This window comes from Coloeus monedula (genome assembly GCF_965178545.1).
Source record: "Coloeus monedula genome assembly, chromosome: 1".
NCBI classification, from domain to species: Eukaryota; Metazoa; Chordata; class Aves; order Passeriformes; family Corvidae; genus Coloeus; species Coloeus monedula.
Genome location: NC_138781.1, coordinates 116,415,016 through 116,441,550, shown reverse-complemented (window position 1 = coordinate 116,441,550; position 26,535 = coordinate 116,415,016). Strand labels below are relative to the sequence as shown.

The following is a 26,535-nucleotide window of genomic DNA, read 5'->3' as shown; positions in this document are numbered from 1 at the left end:
GTTGTAATTTTTTCCCTCTTTCTGTCACTTAATCAAGTCTTTATCTCAAGCAATGAGTTTGCTTGCTTTTGCTCCCTATATTCTTCTCCACCCCACTGGGGGCTGGTAAGGGATTAAGCAAATGTGTGGGAGTTTCACAGCTGGCTGGAGTCAATCCACTACAGATACCTCCAATAAAAGATGTAGCTTTTGGAGACCTCTATCTTTCTTCATTGCAACCTGTGTATTCCAGCATCTTTGTCTTAAGAAGCTACTGATTAAAATAATTCAATCAAAAAATCTGATGTAGAAAATCTCTCTTTCCTGCTTTGGTCAAATCAGCCCATTTTTGTGTGGTTTTGGTCTCATGATATTCATTTGTGCAACAGAGATTTGAGGTGGAAAGCTTGCATAAATTTAACTGACACTGCATAGCAACTGGCTTGGTCTATCACAGCAAAACATTTCCAGGAAGTACTTACGCATTTCTGCAAACAGCTGCCTTCTTTCTGCCATGGTATTTCCTCTTTTCCCACAATCTTCAATCATTCTGGAAGACAAAATCATGTGAAAACATTAAGTATTATTCCCAGACTGAACATACGTACAAAAGCATCCAAAATTGATCCCGAAGAACCTTTGAGGTTGACAGGTGCTCCACGCGTATCCGATGCCTTTTGCCAGCCTCTGTGTGGCGTGGTTCATGGAGAACCTGATCCTCAAACTGTCCTCCATTCCCTGGACTCTGCTTTCAAGCATTTGTTCCCCCCCGCCACCCCTCTCTCCCAAAGGCAGTGTTCAGTTTTTCTGCTTGATGTAACTAACTGGCTTACATAACACAAGCTCTGAAATTCATTTTAGGTTTTCTTAAATAAGGAATCCTCAGTTTAAATTATGTAAGAGAGAAGAAATCATAAAAGATTCGGATATTATTTTATAGTCTCAAAAATTATGTTCTAGCCAATTCTATTTGGAGGAGACAAAAAAAACCAAACCAAACAACAGCAACTAAATCTCTACACCGTAACATAATACATGCTATTTACCCAAGCAAACACTCCCAATATTCATTCAAATTCAGGACAGTAAATCTCTGATTAAATGAGTTTCAGAAAAAGGCTCAGAAGTAAGAATATATTTTCCTCCAGTTTTCAGATGAAAAAATCTTTCAAATATTTTGAAGAGCACTACTGCTGGATACAGCATAGAGAAAAGCAACAGCTTCTCTCACAGCCGGCATTCAAACCATAAAAGACTAAGGCCTTCAAAGTAAAGATAAACATCTTTAGCAGCACTCAAAAAATTAAAACTAGCATCACCACCTTCTATGGGTAATTATCCTGTCGAACCAATATCCTTTCCTGCCTGCCAAGTCTGGTTAGGGCTTCTGACCTGCATTTTAAACTACACCCTCATGTCAACTAGACTGTGTAAAATAACATCAGACTACCTAGGTTATAAAAGAGATGCTCTATAGAAGCCTGCAATCAAAAATTGCACTGTATCCCATAGCAAACTTCCATATGTATACAACAAGAAGGATAAAAGTATGGATGCTGAAGTCTGCCATCACCAAAGAACTCAAGATAGAAAACCAGTTTCCTTTTATTTCTCGAAGACAGAAAGTCAATCACACAAGGCGTGTTTTGTTGTGTGTTTTTTTTTTCCCTTTCAAAATGCACTGTTCAAATGAAGTGGTGGTACATTATAATTGCCTTTTCCAAATAGCCTATTCAATTCTCAGAATACTGATAAAGACTCTGCTGAAGTGCTATCTATGGTGGGCATTTTGTGATGTGAGCAGCAGTCCCACTAGGAAGTGGACAAAGGGTATGGATGCAGCCTCTTTGCAGGGATATTCAAGTTCACCCTCGTGCTTTCATTTGTCTGGGAGTGATAGGGATGTGTCTAGCATGGCATTAAGTCTGAGCTAATATGTCCTCCCCTTCTGCAGAGATAACAGCTCTCAGTACAGAGCTTCATAGAAGTGGTCACAGCCTGTGATCTGGAGGTAGCTGGTGTCTTGCTAGCTTGGAGGTGTCGGAGAAGACTCCCAGTAAAATGAGATACCTCAAGATACGCCAGACCCAACCAGCACCTTAATTAGACAGCAAGAAATATCTTTTTTACATGAATCAGGTTTAAATCTCTGCCCATAAAAGATTAAAAGCAATATAATTCCACTAACCATGGCTTGAGTCCCTGCTCCTTTCTGTTTCCAATGAAACTCATAGTAGGAGACAAGTTTGCCATGGGAAATGACCAGATCTCATAGGACAGGTGGGTTAATAACACCCTTTGAAAAGATAGCACCTTTTACTAGGCAGGGCAGTTGAGTGCATACTTCAGAGCAAGCACAATTTTTGATTAATATTAATTGCTTGTAGAGTTGGTTATAAGCCATCATAATTTTCTCTGACTTCTATATTCAGCATTTTTCCACCAACAATGTGCAGCTTGTTTTCAGACCCAATACTCTCTGTTATTTGACCGAGATCGGGTTAATTTGAGTTTGGCACAAGGATGACATCATCTTCCATTTCTTGACACAACTAACACTTAAATCTTACAGATTTTTCTCCAGTTAATAATTTGCTGTTTTCATTCCACCAATGTTCTGTAACATTTGTGAAATAATTGCTGGTCTCAGAGTGATTGCTACAAATTTTATTGAAAACATAAGGGGTGCAACTTTATTCTCACTTCCCTCATACTGCCACCTGGAGAAAAATATTCCTTAGCTATTGCTTTTAAATATCTTGCAGAGCATGGAACGTGGCTCACCTGTGACCTTATTCACCATGCAGAAGAATTTTCCCAGTCTAAATTCTGTAAAAAAAGTATTTTTCAAATCATGCAAATTGTACAGTATGTTTTCCACTTCCTTCAGAAAGCCTGTTCTTAAAGTGTCCCTTTAGTGGGGGGGAAAAAACAAATTCTTTAACTGGTTTTCCATTTTCTGCAATTCATCCTCCCTTTACTTTTACTTTTTATATCTCCTCATATAAAAATGTTCCCTGGACCTGATCATCATTTTTCAGAATGTCCCATTATCTTCTGAAATTGAATCACCCTTTTCACTGCTGGGGCTTATGGGGATTACCAGGCCTGACAAATAACTTCATATTTATAAACACACAACTCAGGCTTCACTGGAGAAGGAAGGAGCTTCGTATTATGTTTTTAGGACTCTTCTTGCACTAGATATTTTGCAGATTTTAAAACTGCACCCCAAATGAAAATCCTAAAATTCCCTCTAACAGGGTAAATGTTGTTAGGCTAATGAGAGCATTAGTGGTGGCAATATTTTCAGACAGCTACATTCCATCCCTCTTTCCTATCTTCTTCTCCTGATAGAAGAAAAATGATAGATGATGCTCATCTACCAAAGTATTGGTACTTCGGAGTTGCCACGACAGGAATTCACTCAGCTGTGTCTTCCAAGCTTCTCACATGCATTTTTAACTCTAGAATGCACTACAGCCCAGGCTCAACTAATGCCACTGTCAAGGTGCCGGGCATCTCCCTTTTCAGCCTTGTTCCCTGCGACCCAGCTCCCAGGTACACAGCTCTGCTCTTCAAATCAGATTACAGACTCCTGCTTTGAGCCCACAAAGCATTCACCTCAGTCCCTGGGGCTGGCCCTGAGCTAAGTGACTACAGTCGTGTTCCAGTATTTCTCATTTTGCTCACAGCACACGTCACGTCACAGAAAAAAAAGTACAATTTGTTCTACGGGGGAGAAAAGCAAATCACAAAGCAAACTTTAATGTGCTTTACAAAACAGAATACATTTCCAGAGACAGAATGTTGAAAAATATTAATGAATGTATGCATTTCTCATAGTAGGGATTAGATTATATTTGTCTTCCATGGATTCCTTTCACTATCTTTTTCCCTTAACTTTTCTTCCCAGGAAATAGCTCCTCCACTGCAGGTAAGTAGAACACCTATTGTGCATCTAATTAAAATTCTAGTCACAATCTAATTAGTAAGGTACCAATTAGCATGGTATTAAGGCTTCAATATATTACAGACATTCCAAAGCAGAAATCATTCCAAGCATGAGGTTTCCAGCCTCTGAAAAAGATACTGTGAATGTTACATTTTTACCCATGTTTCAAGCTGAAAACTTTTATGACATCAGTAGTGTCAGAAAGAATAAATAAAGAAAGAATATAGTTTGATTGGAACTATTTTGACTACAATTTCATCTTCATGCTTATCAGAAGCATAACTGGTCTATTTTTAATATGCTTTTCTGGTTTATAAAATGTGGGTGGGAATATCATATAATATGCACAAGGTGAGAACTAAATGCCTCATTTATCTTTCCTTTCCTGTTGTGCTGCTTGGATTATGAGCACTGCAATAATCTCTCTCACAAATAAGTGTTTTTCTTGTTTTAGTATTTATAGGGTAAATAATGTATTTTATTAAACCCCACTATATGTCATTCTTTTCATAAGTAGCGTATTTCCATTACATTTCCATTTCTCGAGCTATGTCTGTGCATGATAAAAGGAATGCATGCTACATTTAAATTATTAGCTCCAAAAAACCAATCTGTCCTGGTTTAGGCTGAAATAGAGTTAATTTTATTCCTAGTAGCTGGTACAGTGCTGTGTTTTGGATTCAGTCTGAGAATATGTTGATAACACACTGATGTTTTGATTGTTGCTAAGCAGTGCTTACCCTAAGTCAAGGACTTTTCAGATTCCTAGGCTCTGCCAGTGAGTAGGTATTATGGTATCCCGCAGTGGTAGGGAGGAGAAGAGAGATCCAACAGGCAGGAATTGTGCAGCAAGATTGATTTATTTGATTATTTTACAAACTCTTTTATAGACTTTTTTCTTCATAGTCTAATTGGTCAAAGGATCAGCCACCCCCTGTGTGGATTGGCTAAAATCCTGAACATCCATTGTCAAAATATTTTTCTACTGTACCATAAACAAAGCTCTGCAAGGTCGCAGGTGTTCATAGTTTATAAAACTCTGCTAATATCTTCCGTGATAAGAGAAAAGTATTTCATGGGACTGGAAAGAAGCAAGAAAAATTCTTGCTAGCAGCAATATTGTATCCACAAGCAGGTGCACAAATGACTGGAAGGGAGCAAGGCCAGGACAGCTGACCTGAACTGGCCAAAGGGATATTCCATTTCAGAGAGCATCATGCTCAGTGTATAAACTGGGGGCAATTGGCGGGGAGGTGTCAATCACTGCTCAGAGATGGGCTGGGCATTGGTCAGTGGGTGATGAGCAATTGTACTGGGCATCACTTATTTATCTTGGGTTGTATTCCTCTCTCTGTCTCGTAATTATTACCTCTCTCTGTCTCACTATTGTTATTATTATATTTTGCTTTGTTTCAATTATTGTTTTTATCTGAATCCATGAGTTTCACTTTTTTTTCCCTGATTCTACCCGACACTGGTGGTGAGGCTGGTGGTGAAATAAGGGAGCAGTTGCATGTGACACTGTTACCAGCTGGGGTTAAAGCAGCACCACACCATCAAAAGAAGCAGTTGCCTACGTACCTGGCACTCCTCTCTATAAAGTCCCACACATGTCCCAGGAGACCCAAAAATTCCTGACCTGACATGCGTACACACAGTTTGATGGGTCTGAGAAGAGCCACCCCACTAGCACTTCCACAAATCCCCATCCCATTTGTCGTGACAGATGAAGTGCCCCAGGGAGGCAGGATACATGCCAGTGAGGAAAACTGCCCACTGAAATTGATTAATTCTGGCATGAAAAATTTATCAAGTCCCATGTGATGGTTGTGACGCAGCCAGGGCTTTGAAAAAAGAGGCTCCGAATCCTGGCCAGTGACACTTCTGACAGTCTTTCAGGCTGGATAAAAGTTGTTTTTCTGTCAAAGCAGGTACAGAGGAAAAAGAGAAACACCTCTCTGCTCCAGTCTTGTCCACCTGAGCGCGCTGGTGCTCTGAAGCTCTTGGGAGCATTTTGGGACCCAACTTCTAGCCGGAAGTTTTGCACCACAAGACTGGTAATCCCAACAGTGAGTATCTCGAAATCACTTTTTGGAAAGAATACCACCATTTGGCAGAAAATATCAACCAGGATCAAGCATCCTTTATCTGAGCAGTCTGTACTTCCCTAGTGAGGAAATCTCAAACTCTTGATATAGAAGCTATTTTTTTTTCCATGAAATGATATTCACTTCAGTGTCTCTGGGAATTAGAAGCATTAGGATGCAGAGAAATGTGCTGGTTTCTCAGTGGCTATTTTTTATGCTGTTGACAAATCTGATGCTATTTTCTATGCAGCTGGACAATATTTAAACCCAGCTTTGAGCAGACAACATGACCATTTTTCAGCAGCACAGGCTTCTTGTCTGCCATTGCTCAGAACAGTTATATCAAAATGCCCTCCATACATAACAAACTGCTATTTCTTTTCAGGATTTACCAGCATCAGAAATTTAGATTTATGAAAATGAATGAGCCTGCTAGGGTCTATCTAACAGTGACTTCATGAGGAACTTAAAAGCTATAGTCAACAGCTAGGATTCTGTTCATGCAGGATTCATGGCAATGTGAGAGAGGAGATGTTCCACTGATCTTTTATTTTCTCCTATTTTCTCCAAATTCAGGTGTGTTAGGTAGATTTTCCTCAGCTAACTAGAACAGTTATGGCTGCTTATTTCCAAGAATTTGGACTGGAGATCAGTGAGTTAAAAGGGACAGTGAGTGCTGGCTAAAACCATATTTCTGACATCACCAACCTCAGCAATCCTTGTCGTTAATAATAAAAATCCTGAAGGGCTATTTCAGAGCCCTTTTCCCCTTAATGGATTTATTGGTACTGTATGAATGTCTTGTTCCACATGTTCTAATGAAGCAAGTCCCTAACAGGCCTCTCTCAGCTTTACATTCCAGGACTAATCTTTGGCACTGTAATAAAATTGGTCAATGCTCTTTCCTGAGGCTAGCTATAATTGCACTGCACTCACAAAGTGTGCTTGTATTTTATCTAGATGAGATTTTTGCAATGAAGAAAGAAAACAAAAGCTGTTGCTAAGCTCATCTCCAACATGAGTCTCAGCAAGTCTGACTATTCTCATTTTTGTTGTATTTTTCGATTTTAATAACACCAAAAAACCTGAAATTCTGTCTTGATTTATTTCTTTAGTGAAATGTGGTTCTGTTTTTAAGAAAGAATTTTCCAACATATTTTTTCATCAGCTCCCCTTTTGGGAGTTTTGTATCCTCAGTGGGAAACTGCCAAAAATGCCTAATAAGGCACCCACTGCAAGTGATTTCCATAATGCACAGTCTTCAAGGAAGTTTGAATGCTATGCAAATCTTATCTCTCAGGTCTAAAAAACAAGTGTGAAGGGATTAAACACTTAAAAAAAGAAAGCGTAATTTTGAGACAGAAAATGTGAGAGTCAAAATAGACTAATTACGTACTTCATTTAATTTCATACTGTATGGAATCAGCAGTTTACTAGAGGAGGCCATGACAAAGGAAACATCAGTTGCTTTCCATGTGCACTAGGCATTACCAAGTTTAGGAATTAAAAATGTTACCAACTAGGCTGAAATATATACCAAAATCCTTATTTTTCTTCTTTTCATGGGTACTTGTATAGTATAATTTTCAGCTTTTCTCTGCAACGTGGAGAACTTCTCTTAGAGAATCTTACTACTCCAGACATGAAAGACATTTAAGAAAATGAGTACTTGTAACTTAAAATATACATATGAAACTTTAAAAAGCTGTCGTACAGGCGTTGCCTCGATGAATTCTTCTAGCCATGATCTTTTTGAGTCAGCCTTCCTGACACTGGAAGAAACTACTCTATTGGATGAAATATGGAAAGAAAGCTAATGTTCAGTGCTTCAAATATGTTTTCATTTTTTGAGAGTGTAAGATTATCCAATAAAATAATTTTGGTCACCTCCAAAAAACTTTTCTCCAGGGCTTCACTGCCATCACCTCTGCTAAACATAAGGGATTGATTCCAGTTAACTGCTACTGAATTTCAATGCAGTGTTTCAAACTTCTATTCAAATGCAATTAAAAAATTGTATTTTGTCTAAATTTTATTAAATATTTTAAAACAATAAAGAAGATGCAGATTTCCTTTGAATATGACATTTCAGAGCCTTAATTCTACTAAGGGGTAGTTAAAAATAACTTCTACTAACAGTCACTTCTTTTTGGTTACACTCAAAACACATTCCAGGAAAAGAAGAAGCCCCCAAAACTCAAACACAAAAGCTGGCAATATACAATACCAAATCTGATTTTTCTGATGTGTAAATATCTTTATGGAGTTTACCCATTAACTCATTTTGGAGCTGGATTTCACTGAAATGGTAGTTTTTCCTTCAGAATATGTATTTTTAAAACTATTTTTCTAGAAGCCAAGATCAATAAAGAACTGATGACCTCTGAACACTCAAATTTGCAATTCTGCTTCTTTCAATTGGTTAGAGAAGGCATAATTGATAGAGAAAACTGTAATGAAACTCAAGGGATAAAGAATTATAAGGCCTTTATCACAGGAAGCATTTAATTTATACTCTGATACTCTGGTAGTCTGGTCCTCTTTCTTTTTTACTTGCCATTGTAGAGGCAAAAAGGAGGTTGCAGGATTTCAAATATAATTAAAATCCTACTTAGTCAAAGGGATCTTTCAGTTCCTCTTGTGCTGCCATAATTAAACCCAAATTCATTTGAGAGTAAGCTGTCAGTGAAACAATTGTGTTAGGAAGCATTTCCCGGCTTCTGCCAATTTTAATAATACAAGTTGTCAGCTTTTGTAAATACAGATTTGATGATGATTTGCTGTAGGACAGTAGGTACTTTCACGTCCTCAGAATTACAAAACCCACTAAATAAACCAAATGGTAGCTGCAGGAGAAAACACATTCCTAGGCAGTTGAAATTATTAAGATCCTTTGCAGGTTATAGGAAAATCTCACTAAAATTAAGTACTGTGAGTAGTCAAAAAAATTAGTTAATAGAAAGACTACTGGCTTTTGTAACCTTACTGATGAAAAGTTTTGGCGCCCAAACAATTAATGCAATAGCCACTGATCCAGAGAAGTTGAAAAATATCAGCTACAAAGAGTTTTCCATTATACAACTGACAACCAAGAAGTATTTAAGCTTTTTTACCTTTATGCCTGAAACAGATGCCTTTGGGTTTTTTTTCACTTTTCAATTTTCTGAAATGTTAAAACAAATAGATTTATAGAAAAGAAAGTCTGAACTATATCTAAACAACACAGCTAAAAAGAAGAACCTTTAAAAACAATCCCATGGAAATCCAAGTCCCTCCAGATCTATTTGCCAGAAAGGTAGGAAATAAATTACAAATGAAAGAATGATGAGGCACTGATGAAATTGTTCACGTATACCCTTTCATAGTGGTAGCTGTTAATTTGTCTTGAAGCTCAGTGAGAGCAGGCACTAGGACAGAAAAATGGCACTAGGACTGGAATTAAGGCATTCAGGAGCATATTTGGGTTAAGTATATACCTTCTGAGACAAAGAAAGCTTTGATTACTGAGTCTGTAAGGATCTCATGCAGAGAGAAATCAGATCCTTAACGCAAGCAGGAGCAGCCTCCAGGCTGATCTAATTAATATCTGAAGAAGGGGTTTTTAGCAATTAGCTGCTGTCAGGGCATAAGGAAATGTAAGATTTTATCTCTTTTACCTGGCCATATCCCTTCCATGAATGGCCTGGTAAAATGGGTAAGCGATGACCTGGGTAAGAGGGATACCACTTGATTGTTTTGGTGGCTGCATTCAAATGAAGATGCTTTAAAAGCAGATGTCAACTTATTAACTTTAATTCTGTTTTCAAGTACCAGATCTCACTGAAGGTCACACCTCTACGTCTCTACTTTTGTGCCGGAAAAAGAAGTTTCACATGCACTGTTAAAATGATTTCACTAGGCAGCCTTAGTTATAATAAAGCTCAAACCTCAAGATACTCAGTTAAGATACCACCTCTCACAAAGTCAGAGTGATTGGAATCAGGGTCTGTACATTCTTGTCCCATAACTGCCTGCCTGTGTACCCATGAATAACCACACAAGCAGTACAGCAACCCAATTGTTATACACAGCAGAAACAGAACAGGTAGGCTGGCAGTACCATGTGATACAAGAAGAATCAGCAGGAAAAAACAGCAATGAGATGCCTAAATTTGTATGAAACTTAAATGACAAGAAATTACAGGCCAATACGATAATATCTGAGTCTTCTAATAAGGAATACATAGAAAAGGCAAAGTCAGATGGGCTCCAGTTCAACAAAAGCTTTCTTTAATCTGTCCTTATCCTGCAAAACCTTCACATACACACTGAACCCCAAGCATATGCTTGAATTCCACTGTGATGACCGCACCTAGCTGAAGAGGAATGGGCTGCTGAACTGGGCTCAGAGGTTTTCTATTTAGTTCTTAATAAAGGTCTAACAAAAAAGGACAGCCTACAAACAGTTAGTTACATAAAAGGGAATGTACTTGGAAATGGCACTTCAAGGAGGAGTCAGAGTATCTCCCAATAAAGATAAGCTTTAGCCACATAACAGAGAACATAGCTCCTCTGCATGTGATGTGGAAGTTTACAGAGTACTGAGGTCACTTTGAAAGCAAAAGGAATTAAAGAATTAAAGAGAAGGGCGTTAAGAAACAGAAGGATCTTTCACCCCTTCATCCTTCTCTTCATTATTTGGATGTATGTTGAGATGCTACTCATGACACTATTATAAAAGTAAATTAGGAGGAGAACTACACTTTGTGCCAGTTCCTACATCACTGGTTATTCCTGAAGTACCCCGCCACAAAAGTTGGCATGAGCTTTTCCAAAACTGTCTTTGATGCAAATGTAGTCTGTCTTTGCCTCCCAGAAAATTTAAGTCTCCCTTTGCTGGAGTACTCTCATAGAGTATTATCATACTCTTTCACATCAGTATAGCTAATTTATTTCAGTGATTAAAAAGGTGCAGCTATTAACTACGAGCAGAAATTTTTGCAAAACTATCCTTTTAATAAATAGCAAGGTAGGCATCTTATGTCCTTGCTAGAACAGGACATATGTTAGACATAAGGCTGTGGAGGGCTGTAATAACTTAAAACAATTCAAGAAAAAACCCCACCCTTATTTCAACAGGTAAAGGACGACAGGAAATGAAAGCAAATGTGAACGAAAAAAAAAATGGACAGCTTGATATGCACTACCAGCTAGTTTATTTTCTCAAATAAAAAACCTAATATAAAAAATTACTTTTAACCTAATTAAAATCTGACATTATTTTATTAGGCAATATCATTATTACAATAGCATACAGAAGAAAATGAAATACAATATAATTATATAGCAAATAGTCTCATATACTAAGCCAGAACAGAAAGCTAATGCTTGAAATATTGAATTCAGAGATAATGGCTGGTGATGCTTGTAAATGGACACAACAGAAACAGGCTGCTACATATGATTCACTCATCTGGGTCTCTCTTCTCAGATATGCACATTACCTCTAACACTGGCTGGACCCTGCTAAACTTGAATTAGTGTTGTATATGCTTGAGGAGGAAGATTTTTAATAAAACAGTATCAATTATACTGCAAAAGAATGTTTAGATTATAAAAATTCCTCCAACACTGCACAAACATTTCAGATGCTAGAAATGGGCTTGTAAGCAGACTCCTGTCTTGAGAAATTTCAGTGCCCTGAATTTACCTCTCCCATGGCAAGAAGGGAATGTGAAGAAAGCCAAGGGGAGCACATGAAAGCCCAGAAGAAGCACATCCAAGCAGGCTGGCACTCATGGCTGCAAAGAATCCTTATGTGCTTTGAAATCCCCAAATGGTTGTTTAAAGATTTTTCTTCATGTAAAATGAAGTAGATCACTTCTTAGAAACACTCATCTAAGGGTAGTCAAGACAGAAGACACACTCCTACACAAGCATTGCTCTAGGATGCATACAGTGCACCGACTTTTGTGGAAAGATGACATTTGTATCATTAACAACAGGAAATACGAGGTGCCAAAACTGTCACACAGCACTTCATGTCTGTATGTCACGTTCCCCCAAAGACTAAATGTCCTCAAACTAATTTTTCAACACCTCCTTCCTCTGAAAAGATCTCATTTTTCTTCTAACACGACACAGTAGTTCCAAGAGAACACCTCAAAAACCACTCCACAGAGAAACTCAGTCACTGAACTACAAGCTTTAAAGGTGCCATTCCCAAGATCCACCACACTTTTTAAAGAGTTATTTCACAAAGAGTTTCACAGTCACCAAAACTCAACAGCCATCACCTATGAGGAAGCCTCACAGCTGGCAGGAGAAGAGGAAGGGACGGTCAACGTGAAGGCACAGAGACATCCTACAGAAAAGCATGGGGCACTAAGGCCTGCAGCAGCGTGCAAGACAAAATATATCCTTGGACAGAGAATACCAATGAAAACTGTTAGGAGCCAATTTTTATGTGAAATGTGTTGGTTCTGAGCAGATAAAACACTTTGCAGATGCTTTATAGCCATGTACCACAGCAGCCCAGCGGCCAAGTATTCGTGGCTGCTGCAGGGGCACTTCAATTAGGCCACAAAAGCGAGAGCATTACATAAATCCTTGCAGAGAGCAGTACTATCTACAGACCTGGATTTTGAGAAGAAAAACGGATTTGAATTCACTGCCACAGTGACAATTTCCATGGGCAATTACAGCCCCTCCACCCCCAGAGGCCCTGTGTACAATCAGCCATCCTCTGAGCCAGCAGCCAGCTCTCCCAAGTGATGCTGCGGCTGCACGCCAAACCACTGCTGTCGGAGTGGCCACCAGCCTACTCCAGAGATCAACAGAAAGTGGCTCTAAGGAGAAATCCATGTGAGTTACAAGTGCCACACCACTGCCTGGAAAAAACCATGCCCAATTTGACCCTGTTGATAAGAGGCGACAATCCTTAAATTGGTCCAGAGGCATCTAAACTGAAGGCATCTGAGATGGTAATAAGCAGATTGGAGCTAAGCTGGTTAATGTTATTTGCAAACAAGAATAAGTACATTCGCACCTCAGGTGTCATTTGCTTAATTCTGAGACCATGTCTAATATTCTTCTGGGTATTCTGGCAAGAAAGCAGCAGTATATTTTTGGTCTGCCTTATCAAGTGCATCACATCAGAACAGGAAGCAAGAGACCTTCTCCTTCTGTTTGGCTCTGGTTCAACTACACTCAACTATTACACTCTAGTTTAGGCACCAAGTTGTCTGGAAGCCAATGACAGAGTGGAAGGAGAGAGGCAAAGAGATGGAAAACACTCAGAGGACTGAGGCTGGAGAGTCTGATTTCTGGGAAGAGAATAACATCAAATCTATACAGTTTTGTTAAGTGCTGATGAGCTGGGAATAAAACAGCTATCTGCTGTTCATGTTGAGGAGAGAATTATGAGGTGTGATATACAGGGTTTAATTAGGAATAACAGGAATAATATTTAAACACAGAAAACGCCTGATCTCAACAGGGGAACTCTGAAGAGAAAGATGTATGAGGCTGTAGACAGTCTCTCAAGAGATATCGTGAATGCCCTACAGTCTGTGGCTTTTAAAACTACCCCAATAAATCTTCTGAAACATACACTGCTGGCCCAATGAGGTGAAATGGAGACTCCAGACATATTTCTGGATGAGAATCTCAGTGGTATAAAATAACATGTAGTAGAGTTTTATCAGCAGAGGCTCATCTTGCATTCCTCACTTGTAGATATGTTTTTTCCTCCTACATATTTCATAATTTAGTTTCTTAAACACAGAATGTTCAAAATAGACTATTTCAGAAGCCACACCTCACTCCCCCATTGCTCTTTCTGCCTTCACTATTACCTTTGTTTTGCCCCTTCTCACCCAAACCATCCATTTGCCTCTACTGACTTGTGATTCCTCAGAATTCCCCTGTGTTAGATCATGGAGTTGTGACGTCCAACAGCAGAGTGCTCAGTGACAGCTTATCCACTTTGCTTCCTGCCTTAGTCCTGTGGATGTTAAACAGAGAGCAAAGGAAGGGAGCAAACCATGCAGCTGGATTTTGGGCTCGTATCTCCCTTGTGTTAAAGAGATGCCAAAGGCTGACACATGAAAAATACAAAAAACTGGCAAACTCCCGTTTTACCTGGGACTGAGATGACAGTAACAACCTATACACCAGTGAAGTGCACTAAAGACACAAGCTGACTGCGAGCAGTGTTAGTTAGAGCTGTTAGGAAGCAGCCCCTCCCTTAGAAAAAAGGGCTGGCAAAGCCTCCTGGCACAAGTGCCTTCTCAGGTGTTCTTCACCTGCTCCTACAAGCGCTGGTGGGCAATATTTTTGGACTAAATTAGCTGGTATTTAACTGATGCAGGAAGGCTGACAACAGGTCCGGAAAATATTTTTCAAGCATTATCTGAAAAACTGATTTGAGCTCAAAAATTTCCAAGCCCCCTGAGAGACAAAAGGTCATTCTGTCTTCTCAATCCTTTGCTTATTGACTCAGGTTATCAGTTATCTCAACTGATTTCAGCTCTTCTAATACCTGCATTTCACTACAGATGCCCAGAGGCAAAGGGTACTTAGGAATTAGAGGTGTGAATTCATTTCCAGAGGCACTCAAACAGATTTAACAAAATCCATCGGGTAAATATTTAGCTGCAGGCTTGGTTTTAAGCAATCCTGTGAAAGTGTGTTTTACAACACAAATGAATGGAAAAGGGGACTCAAAAGAGTCAGAGAGGCAGATTTTTCCCAGAAGCTTACAATTTTTTTTTAAATTTACCACTTTGCCACTCAGTCCTACTTTCAGAACAGCTAGCAAACACCTTTGCTGCAGAGTGTTGCAATATTTGGCAAAGGCATTTTGGTAGAGTCCCTTGCATACACCTCTTTATTCTGCAGCTGAGGAGAAGCACTGAAAGGATTTCCAGTGGCAATCCCCAGCACCAGGAGGTCTGTTTATATCAAGTGCCAGTCATTCCTCACCATTATCCTCGCTATTTAAGGTTGTACCCTCTAATGCACAGCACCACAGAGATTTGAGGGAGGTAGAAAAGCATCACAGGGTAGCACTTCTGTAGGTAGCATTTGTAGTTAGTCCTACGAGCTGGCTACACCAGCAGGGCTTCCCAAAGCAGAAGCCCCAAAGGGCCCATGAGAAACCAGGATGCCAATCCTACTCCACATAGCAGAAACCCTGGAAGTCTTTCAAAAATGCAGTTTCTGATAGTCAGTCAGCCTGCAAAGGTTTTAACATAGCAGTTATGGACCTATAAATAACTCAGCAGCGTTCATAAGATCAAAATAATGAGGAGGGAAAGAAACAATACAGGACCCCTTCAAACTTTATCAAAAAACCAAGATCTTAGATGAAACTAATCATGTTAGCTATGTAAGGAACATACTCAAGGTTGAGACACAAATAACTAAACATCGTATCATTTCAGAATGATCTGCTGAAATTGTTCTGACTGAAACAGTGTCATTTTCTTGAGGGGGACATTAGAAAATATTAAAAAGTTTGCAAGTTTTTAAGATTATGTATTTATAAAACTATAAAAATACATACACATAAAAATGATAAACTAATGCACTTAAAAGAGTTGGAGAATCAACATTTTTAAGCCCCTGGAAGTTGTTGAATCTGTCAGCAACAGTTTGTAACATCAGCTGAATTCCTGAACACTGACAAAAACTCAGATACTGGAACAGTTTTAGGTAAGCTACTCTCAAGAAGAATATTGAGCACCAAATCCAATGCTTCACATGTGAATGCTTTCTGTTCACCTCTGAAATCTCAACAGATTTCATTTTCTACATACCTAGAAAAGCTAGGTACAAACATTTTTAAAGAATCAGCACCACATCCAACTTGAATATTGTATTTGCTAGGATCAAAATGACACATCATATAATCTTTGTCCTGACTGCTCAGTCCTTGACATGACAAAGGATTAGAAAAACAATGAATACAGTACTCTCTCAAACGTCTAAAGGAAAGATGTTCCCATTCTCCTCAAGCACACCGAATAAACAGTGATCACATCTGCACACATTTTGTTACATCAGGATAAAAAAAAGTATTCACTTTGTATTTGTTTCCCTAGTTTTACAAACACTGACTGCAAAACAGGTAACACCTGAATGTTTATGGGATAGAAAACCTTTTAAAATTAAACTTTTTAAGCTTCCCACAGGCAACACCTACTCAGAAAATTCTTTTCTTTTATACTTCTATGCATGAAAAAGATTTCTATACACATTTTCTGTCCTTCCAAGCAAAATACAGCATCTGGACGATCTCTGACCTGGTAGAAAGGATTTTACTTCTGCCTGAAGTCACGAAGCATCAAACACATGTACATGCATCAATTTATGCTGATATTTATGGGGGAAAAGTACAGATTTGGAAAGAAAGGGACCTTAATGTATACTTTTCATCCTTTTTACAGGGTGACTTTTTTTTCATTTTTTTTTTCCCCTCCGTAAACAATTCTCTTGTATTCCAGGCAGGTAATTACAGGGGAAAGTAAATGTTAGTTCTTTAAAAGAAAGGGTTTAGGTTTCTTCAGAAGCTGAGACAAAGTTTTGCCTGAATGATGAAGAGCAGGCACTTAGAGAGATGTGCATCTGACAGCTCCTAGCCAGACTTACCATGAGTCCTGGAGCAAAATATTGTGGTGAATTTCTCTTGTCTGGAACAAACACTATGAATTTTATTTTGAAATAGTGGCATCCTTGTACAACCCCTGCTTCTCCCTTGAAGATGTCCACTGTAAAATGCAATAGTACTTGCTCTATTCCTTGCAGGCCCCCAGGTAATCTCCCTCAGCACCAACACCTGGGACAAGACAGACGTGACACTGCTCCTCTAATTTCTGCCACAGAGACAAAGGGCAAAATTAACATCTCTCCATAGAAACAAACACTTCTAAAAGTCAGAAGCCATTTACTCTGAGTATTGCTATCGCTTAGCTTGCTGTAGACTTACTCCCTTGAGCTGATATTCAACACAAGCTGCTACAACAATATCCTTTCACAAACGCAGCCTGCACAGCGTCTTACGGAAAATGTCTTGTGCGGAACTCAGAGCCCCAGTAAACATGTCTAAAATCTCTCTCCTTCACAGTGGGCACTGAAGCCTGTTGAAATCTACCTGGAGTTTTTTGCTGCAGCCCTGTCAAGTGAAATACCCTCTTGCTTGTGGACTAAAAGGCACTGGCTGACACTTGTAGCCGTGCTTGGCCTGCACTGACTGATGTTTCTTCGCTGCTGGCATGCCAACTTTCCTACAGGTCATGAACTTTAGAGTGGCTCTTCTCCAGCACGGTACATTTAGAGCAAAAAAAAAGGAATAGAAAGGGTGCATATGTCTGCAAGTGAAAAAAAATCTTCTCTATAAATACAGAGTTTAATCTCAGTTCCACTTAAATCAATGGAAAGGCTTTCAATTACTTCAATGACAGTGAAGTCAATTTTGCCAGGATTTTACCTATGTTTAATTTTAGCCATAACAGCTTGTGTTTCAAAAGTAACCTGTGATTTAGGATACCTCTATTTCTAGGTATATTGTAAGATGGCCATTAGATGTCCACTTTCACAGAAGAAGAGTTCTCATTCTGTCCCAAAAGATCAAGCTGGGCAATGAGAAGAAACATCATCCTTTGAAAACAGTCTTGACTGTATGTTTGTTTATTTTGTAGTGTTGCGGTGTTAAAATTAGAATGCTGCAAGGTTAAATTGTAATGTGATCAGATTCAAAATCAAGGGGGAGCCAAGACAAAAGAACAGCAACATCAGGAATAACAACCGTAAGAGATGAATGACGGCAATCAACAATCTCTTCTGCTCTTTAGTCACTGCGAGGTTCTCGATGAAAAAGGTGGCATTTGCTACAAACCACAGGATCTGGTTCATCCTGGAGTGGCAGATGTGAAACAGTCACTGATGGAGACTGTATACACCATTTAATCAGCTCATTTTTTCCACGTCTTTATCCACTTTAGTAACTTTGGGTTTAAAATAATAAGCTGTTTTTACAAAGATAGGGAAGTAACCTAATGACCTTGAGGTAGTAATTTCAGTCACTGATTCCAATGAAAGTAATCTACCCCTCAGATGTCCAGAATTTTGGCATGAAAAGTGTAACTAGCAAACAGTGAATACAAAAAAAAGAGGAAGACAAGACATAGAGTTTGCATGGGACACTCCCAGAAGTTTTAAAATATTGTCTCTTTATGCAATAAATTGAAGAAGGGAGGGGGAAGTTACTTTAAAATGTGGGCATAACAACTAAAACTCCTCTTCTTGGCCTGCAGGTGATTTTAGAGACCAGTCATGGTCTGTTCTGCCTCCAGCACACAAGTGGGACCTTTCTGTTTGCATCTGACCAGCCTAGTGGAAGGGAAGATGGATTAGCACTTTCTCAGGCAGAATGTACTTAAAGCCCTGGTATTACTTCCCTAAAAGATCAGTTTCAGAAACTGGAATGGAGCTTCAGATTTTTACTATCCCATTCCAACAGGTACACCTGTGCAATATAAATGCCCTGGTTTGACAGTTAATTCAAGATCAGAAACATCATTATGAAGACATATTCTCTCATGTGGTAGCACTCAATTTAAAAAACATCACATAGAGTATTTTATTTCTGTTAGAAATTACAATTTACACTTTAAAGTTCAGGTTTATGGACAGGGCGATAGCATTTCAGCTAAACAGAAAATGTAATACTTTTTTTTTACAAACTGGTGAGATCATTGCATTGTTGTCCTTATGCTATTTACAACTTTTTATTATCCTGGTTTTGGTCAGAATTCAAAATACAATTATGTGGACTTAGTAAAAGGGAGCAAAAGCACTTTCTGCTCCTTGTCTCACTGTTTTCAGATCTGTAGCTGTTCTCTACATTGTCAAGCCAAACCCCAAACCAATGAAAATTTTCTGAACTAATTGCACTGGTGGACTGCTGAAAAAACTTATTTACTAGGCTTTAGAAAGACAAATGGGAAAAGAATGGCCTGGCTACGTTCTGAGTTGGCTTTCTGGAAGGATTTCTTTGAACTTCACCCAAAACTTAAGGGCCTGGGATGTTCTCCCATTCAAAACATATTTCTGAACCGCAAGAGCTATTTCTGCACCTACCTGATACATTCTCTGCCTCACAAAGAAAGGATTCCTACAATTTCAGTAGTTTAAAATCACATCTCTCTCTCCATGCAGCTCAGTTAAATGTGCTGAGTCCCTTGTTCAACTGAGAGCAAGCAGAGAGCAGGCTGGAAAAAAAGCCCTGCAAAGAACACGCTTCACTGTTAGTCATACACAGTCCACATGTGTGGTTACAATCCCTCCTGCAAGGAAGATCTCCCAGGCCTGCAACCTCCCAGACCCACTGCAAGACTAAACTGGTGATACTCCAGCTCACAGGAATCTGCCTTATTCCTTCTCCCAACTGGGTGTGCTTGATGGTTTGATGGCACAAAGTTTCCTGTTGCACCCAGCTCTGTTTGCTTTAAAACCATTAGAAGGTCCCTTGTGCCAGAATAATTACACTTAGGCTCTTAAAAACCAAAACCTGACCCAAAATGAATAATTATTTAATTCTGCTTTTAGTCTTTTAGGTTATTTATGTGATTTACAGAATTTTACACTACCAACTCAGAGGGAAAAAAACCCCTACTAATGGCTAGCTTAAAACTTACTCCTTTAGATTCTAATCATGATTCGGGATTGCTCCATTTTCCTGCATTTAATGTATCACTGTAATAAATTCACTCTGCAAAGGAGACTCAGCATTGAGGTGCAGCAACAACATGAAAAAGACGGCATGGCAGGAGCTGGTTTCATAACCTTACACACGATGCAGCTGTAAGAACAGGTTTCTTCTTTCACAAGCAGGCAGTGCCCTGTCTCTGTGCTCACAATCACCCATCATCACCTTCTGTCATTCACCCACAGATTTTCCTTTCCAAAGATCATTGTTAAGTGTTCAAGGTGCAGACATCACCATTGTTCCCCTGTAACACATTATCTTGGCAGTTAGGGATTTCCAAGTTTCCAGTACAAAAGCACTTAAAGGCACTTCAGAAATAAGATGGGAGAGAAGGGAGTGACAATGCAGACAAGGGAAGGCAGAGGGGATACCAGAGGAGAAAGGAAATACAAGGAACGTGCAGCCTGGAAGCTAAGGGGTTCCCATCAGTGCCCTTCAGATTAAGATACTGGAAGTATTTTCAAAGCCCACTGAAGACACTGAATTGTACTTTTGCACACAGAGTTGTCAGAGGTCAACAGCTACATTTCTAACAGGGAACAAACACAGTGGGCTTGTGGAATAAAACAAGAACAGGTATTTTTGGTCAGCCTCCTGATGAAGAGAGCATCAGTTTGAAGCAGTGCACCAGAGAAGCTTTTGGGCACCTGCTGGATGGCTGCTGACGTGGGAGCTGTGTGTGCACTGCTCAGGAAACAACGAATGGCTGACAGGAAATGATCAAAATCAAACAGTAGCTCTTTGCTTAGAGGCCAAAGGACTTGGCTTTGTTTCTCAAGCCACAGGAAGCAGCACATTTAAGATGCTCAGGACTAATGCAGTTAGTTACAGGGTAAGCTAATATTCTTTGAAGATTCCTATGGCCACACTTCCAGCAAAACAGGAGGCATATCTTGACCTTTGTATCCACATCATTGCCCAAGACTACCAACTGTCTTCCATCCTGCAGTCCTGCTAAGATGTATAAACTCACAAAATCATGTACTGAGATGAAAGCCCCTTTCCCACGTGTTACAAACTGGTGGTTTTGGTATAATACTGTCCCAGTACATCCACCTGTAAAACTTGGACCGATGCTGTAAGGAGAAAATTACCTAGGAAGATGTGAAGAGAAGTTTGAGTGCCATAAAGCCAATGAGGTCTAACTGGATACTTGCTAAAGATTAAAAATTACCACAGTTTCAAGAGCTCAGTGCTTAAGTGCATTCCCTAAAGCCTGATGATGGAAATCCTCTCAGGAAACTAATACAGGGGATGAAGCAGAATTTAAAATAGTCCATCTATTAGACATTGGGTGGGAAGGAATCCATTTCTGTTGCTATTTAGGGCCATAACATTTCTCTTTGAGTAGAAAATCACACAATACCATTTTTGTTAAGCTTAGATGTATTCAAACATAAACTTCTTTAAAAGAATCCAATTAAAGCACTTTTCCATGTTTAAACATATTCCAAATAATGTGTTACTCCTTATTGCAGCACTTGTTCTGTCTAAAAACCACATTTGTATTCATACAGATGAAGTCTGATCAGTTAAATTTTGGTGTTACTACTGCTGTTGAAGTTGCCCCCTAGACTGGGAATACAGTTTGACCGTGCTATTAAATTAGGCACCCTAGGAAAGCCAACTAACTGAAATATGGTTTCTTCCAGGAAATCCGGAAAGGATCGCATTTTCCCTTTCCTGCAGTTCCTGACTCCTCTCCAGTTAGGGAAAAGAAAAGCAGACAGATTTCTCTAACAACTCTTCCTCATGAGGATCTCGATGATCAATCTCAAAAACTCCACAGGGAAGACAAGAGAATCATATGGTTATCTCCTGTCAGGCAGAAGATCTTACCAGTGTTTCCTGCCCCAAGCATTAGTACCACGTAAGCTCTTTCTCTTGACACCTTTGAGGACTTCAGTGTGCTCATAGATCCTAAAGAACCATAAAAGAAACTGGGACTGATAGGAAATCATAAAAGAATTGATGTTTAGCTACAGAAGAACATTCCTTGTTTTGGAAATACACTCTTACAGACTGCTGTTTTTAAGGGTTATTAGTGGGTATTTACCTTTTGAACACAAGTACATTTACTTTTGTGTCTGTGGAAACAGACGCACAACTTTTTTTGGTCTTGGTTCTGTAAATATTCAATTAAGCTAATAAACATTTAAACTGAAACAAATTAACTGTGCCGGTGCAATATTTCCGTTTCAATTAACCTTTTAATTTAAATGTTCATCTGCCTACTTTCAATATAATTTAAGGCTGGTAAAAATCCAGGAAATCTTTAACATAAGTGAAAGATAGCCTGACTGGAATGATAATAAATCCTTAGGTAAGATGTCAGCAATGATTTTCCGGGCAAATTGACAATAAAGAACGGTGATGCATTTATGAAGCCCAGGGGTTACGAAAATGAAAAAAAACCCAACCCTTTTTTTTGCCTTGCTCTGCTAACTTCAGCAGAATTAACAGTCAAGATGTTCCTAGTTTTCCAGTATTAGCATTCCTCAGTGCACCCTCAGCTTCAGCGCTGTTGTCAAAGGGTGCTTGAAAGTCTAATCGGCCTCTTTCCATTCTAAGAAGCACTCCACACAAAAATACTCCTAACTAGAGACAGCCAACAGGCTTTTAGTCCCCACCTCGTGACATAAACGTGTGAGAAGGAACATTCCTAATTACAGTTAGTAGGTGGGTGGGTGGCACAGTGCCTCTCAGCCCTGCAAATCCAGCTGCTTTCAGTCCAGGCTCGGCTGCGGCTCTCAGGGAGGCTGGGATGGTTGGCCTCAGAAGCAACCAGAGCTGCTTCAGCATCTCAGAGGAACAGCACACAGCTTGACACCATTAACAGACTACCTGCCCAGCAAAAGGAAGGGAGACTTGCAGTTAGCAAGTCAACTCTCCTTGGCCCAATGTGACAGCACTTCTTAGGTCACTTATCTTTAATAAAAGAGCTCACGGCATTTCATCTTTTCATCAGTCATCTTTCTTTCTGGAAATCATGTAAAACGAAGTAATTCAACCCAATAATTTGTGTCTAATGACAAACATGAATTACTTTAAGTGTGTCTGCGTGTGCACTTGTGCATATATGCACACTCAAAAGCAAGTATTTGAGGCTTGGGCTACATGGGACAGGCAGGGAGGGAGGGAGGTGTCTTGTCATAGATTAATTAATTAGTATAGCCTGAAGTTCATGGAGGAGGTGATAGAATCACAGAGAAGAGCTTTTCCTTAGCTCAGCATCTGGATAGGAGCTTTAGTCTTTGATGTTTAGAGCCACAGACTATCTCAGCACAGGTTTATTGGGGGACAAATCTGTTGGAAGAAGCTGTGCTCCCTTTCAACTCCAAGACCTAACATCTCTGAGACCCACGAGAGGCCCTGAGTTTCTGGCTAAAGGAGCTGATTTTCTTCTTTCATAGGAAGTTAATTCCTTACTGAAAATAATCATTTGCACACATTCCCAAATGCATCTTTAAGTTTTAGGGTGTCTGCACTATATGCTCACCTTAAAGAGCTTTTCTTTTGGCTGTACCTCTACTACTCCATCAGGATAAGAGAATTTTCAGGGTGTCACAGCATTTGGCATTTTTTCCTTAAGAGGCTGTAATACTGGAAACAGGAGGCTGAACAGACTCTTTTGCTCTGCAAAAGAACAAAGAAGTTTTCCACGGTTCACAGCTGCAGAAAACAACATGCAACAAGCCTGAAAGCAGGGGAGCTCTAGCATCTCATGACTGCTCTGTAGCATAGACTCGTGATCTGTGAGCACCTGGGACTTGGCAATACTGAAAGCAAGCTCCTCAGAGAAAGAATTACAGGAAGTCTGACCACAGATAAATGTGGCCAAATGGCAGCTTTACATCTGTCCTTGAGGCATTAATATACAAGCCTCCTTTCCTTGCTTAGAGGCCACAGCAGTCCTGGACCAGAGCTTCTTTTTCCACAAGTTGTGAATGTGTTTCCACAAGCTGTGAATGTGTTTGACCTGTTTCAGCACATACTTAAAGCTGAAATGGGTGAAGCCAGCCCAACAGACATTGGAGATAAACATCCTGATGCCACAAGCTCTTGTGCTCTAGAAGAACTGAATCAACTTCTCCCAGGATGATTTCACAGCCAGCTTTCTACCAAAGAGAACAGTTTTCTTTAATTTTCTGTGTTGAATGTTTTAAGTGGCTGGACCTTTTGGAAATAACTGTTCCTGAGAGCACAGTTCCTGCATGTGAAGAAGACACTCTGGACTGCTGCCAGTGCCCACTCGGCCCTGGAGATGTTAGCCCTCCCTTTGGAAACGCTTTTGTTCATTTTGATTGAGCCAGATGAACATTCGGATGTGGAGCCCAAGCTCCTAGAGTTAGCATCTGCTACTGTAATCATCCTTGTACATATTTATCCCTAGAAAAATATCACAGCCATCTGATGGTTGAGTGAGGGACTGGCCTGCTCCTACTGGTGCACATATTCCTATATCAATTAGTCACTGCAAGTTGTTCCATATTGGAATTTTGCCTACGTTACTATTTGCATACAAGGCATATACACATCATATCACGTAGCCTTGCAATTTGGTGTCTGTTTTGATTCCTACTAATCAAGATTCCAGATTTCTTTCTTCTCAGAGGCTGACACACAGTCATGTCAGTTCAATGGATTAATTTTTTTCTTTCCAGTCAAGTCACTTAGGTACTTCTGCTGTTTTCCACAAATTCAAATCTAGTAAAAAGATTATCATATCAATAAATTGTGTGATTTAATCTGTAGGAGTGGGCAGATGAGATCTCCCTTGCAAATTTGTTGACATTATTAATGAGTTACAGTTTTAATGCTGAATAAAATCTGCATTGCAAAACTGTGCAGTAAATTTATTCTCATGGCACAGTAGTGCATTTTAGCAGTCTTCCATGACTTTCTCAGCTGGTTCAGGTACAAGAGGCACCCATAAACTAAAGAATTATTGTTTGTTTTACTGCACCTTTCAGAGGTTTCAGCTAGCAGCACGTATTATTTGTTTTGAAGGTTTTAAGATTCAGAGGGGTTAATGAGACAGTAGAAAGTAAGACGAACAAAAGTCCAAGGGGGAAGGTTCATATGTACTCACAGATCCTATAAATAAATAAAATGTGATATTTGAAAACATGCTATTCTTCACCAAACCATGATCAGGATTATAATCCTTAAGAACATCTGTAGAGTCTAATATGGTCATAGAAAAAACCCAGGCAATGGAATGCTATTTGGTGAAGGAAGCCACCTTTTACTGACAGTGCTCATACTCCTTCTGTTCACCATGTTTCATCAAGAATATGATTTTTGATACCCAGACATCCATAATCTCTTACCTTTTTGCTAGTCTAGCAAAGATGACTAGCTGGACACTCTCTCCAAAGTTGTTTTGCTCAATAATGCAGCCTTTAACTGATACTCTCACTTCCTTTTCTCCCTTCCTTGTGATAAACTATTACATCTGTGATTGCAAACACATATGGAGAGTGGCAGTACTCAGTAAGAAGGAACTGTTTCCTTTTATCTAGATTCCTTAATTTTTTAATTCCCTGGACAAACTCACTCCTAGTGCATCTCTGTAACAGCTAGACAGTGTGTTAGTGATACTATGCTATGAATCACTTGCATCCCTGGTGCCTTACACTTTGGGCCACAATGAATGGGTTGTATTAGTGAAAGAGCTCCTGGGTGTTTGAATTAGGTTCCTCATTCACCCAATCAAACAAGGTCCCTAAATCTAGACAGATTAAGCTCCATTGATTGCTTAAATAATTTGACCTGGACTCCCTTGCTCTGCTTGAAGTGGTGGAATCAGAGCTAAATCACTGTCCTACTTCAAAGACTTCCACCCTTTCTAAATCCTCATTTTCAAGAACCCCTACTCAACTTCTTGCAAACCTGTCTCATTCTGGGATCAGCGATCCTTAATGGACTGCACGTTTATATGGTTTTTTATTTCACAAATTCTCTCCTGTGAGCTGACAGGCAGAGTGGCTGCTTCTTCCACTCTGTTAAAGTCACCTCATTACAGCCAGGGGAGCCTCACTCAACCCTGAGCTGTGACCGCACAGTTCCCACAGCGCAGCACAAAGCACACTTGCTCTGTGCTGTGGGAAAGCAGCCTACCACTCAAGGTTTGGCTCAGTTATACCCCAGCTCAGACTGTCCCTTCTTGCCACTGAAAGGGGTGAGTAAAGGGAAGGTCTGGCCTTTGCAACATCCCTCACTTTGCACAGGAATGCTCCCAGTCTGCCGACAGTGGCAATGAGCGCTTTGAACTCTGGAGCACCAGGGCTATAAATGTATCTGGAGAAACAGAAGGGCTGCTTGAAATCTTTTACTTAGGGCAGTGGAGGAAGACTGCACATTTCAACACTCTTGATACGTTGCCCTATGTTAAAGTAGTGGTAAGTGGTAAGAAAGAAATATGTTCTAAGTTGTAGATAATAGAAAAGCATTCAAAATGTTGGTAACCCTTCATGGGAAGCAGGAAAAGTACTAAACCATCTAACTTGAATTTCAGGAAGGTTCACCATCTTCTCCACGACCGTTTTGGTCCCTCAGTTTTTCCCCTTCTAAAGTACTGTTGTCTTCCTCCACCTAAAGGATGCCACTTGAAAACCTGACACATTTAACCTAGTGATGAGTAAAAGCAAAAGAAAAGGTGCATGAAGAACATGGGGGAGTAAACAGTTTTTTGAGTTTGACATGGGTCTGAATAAACATAGAAGTTCAAGGCTGACATTAATTATTTCTCTTTACCTGTG

At 39.6% G+C, this 26,535-nt stretch overlaps 1 protein-coding gene across 14 annotated transcripts in view; it reads right to left on the bottom strand.

Moving 5' to 3' along the window:
* The window catches only part of DTNA (dystrobrevin alpha), a 222,905-nt gene that overhangs the window by 96,538 nt on the left and 99,832 nt on the right, over window positions 1–26,535 (bottom strand). For 11 of the 14 annotated variants that reach the window (XM_082297532.1, XM_082297533.1, XM_082297529.1 and 8 more), the window contains one exon: window positions 462–529. In XM_082297532.1, the coding sequence (XP_082153658.1) occupies window positions 462–528 (67 nt within the window). In that variant the 5' untranslated portion in view covers window position 529. Of the gene's footprint in view, window positions 1–461; window positions 530–9,134; window positions 9,185–23,270; window positions 23,408–26,535 lie in introns of all 14 variants that reach the window. The other 3 variants (XM_082297536.1, XM_082297537.1, XM_082297538.1) reach the window with 2 other exon arrangements.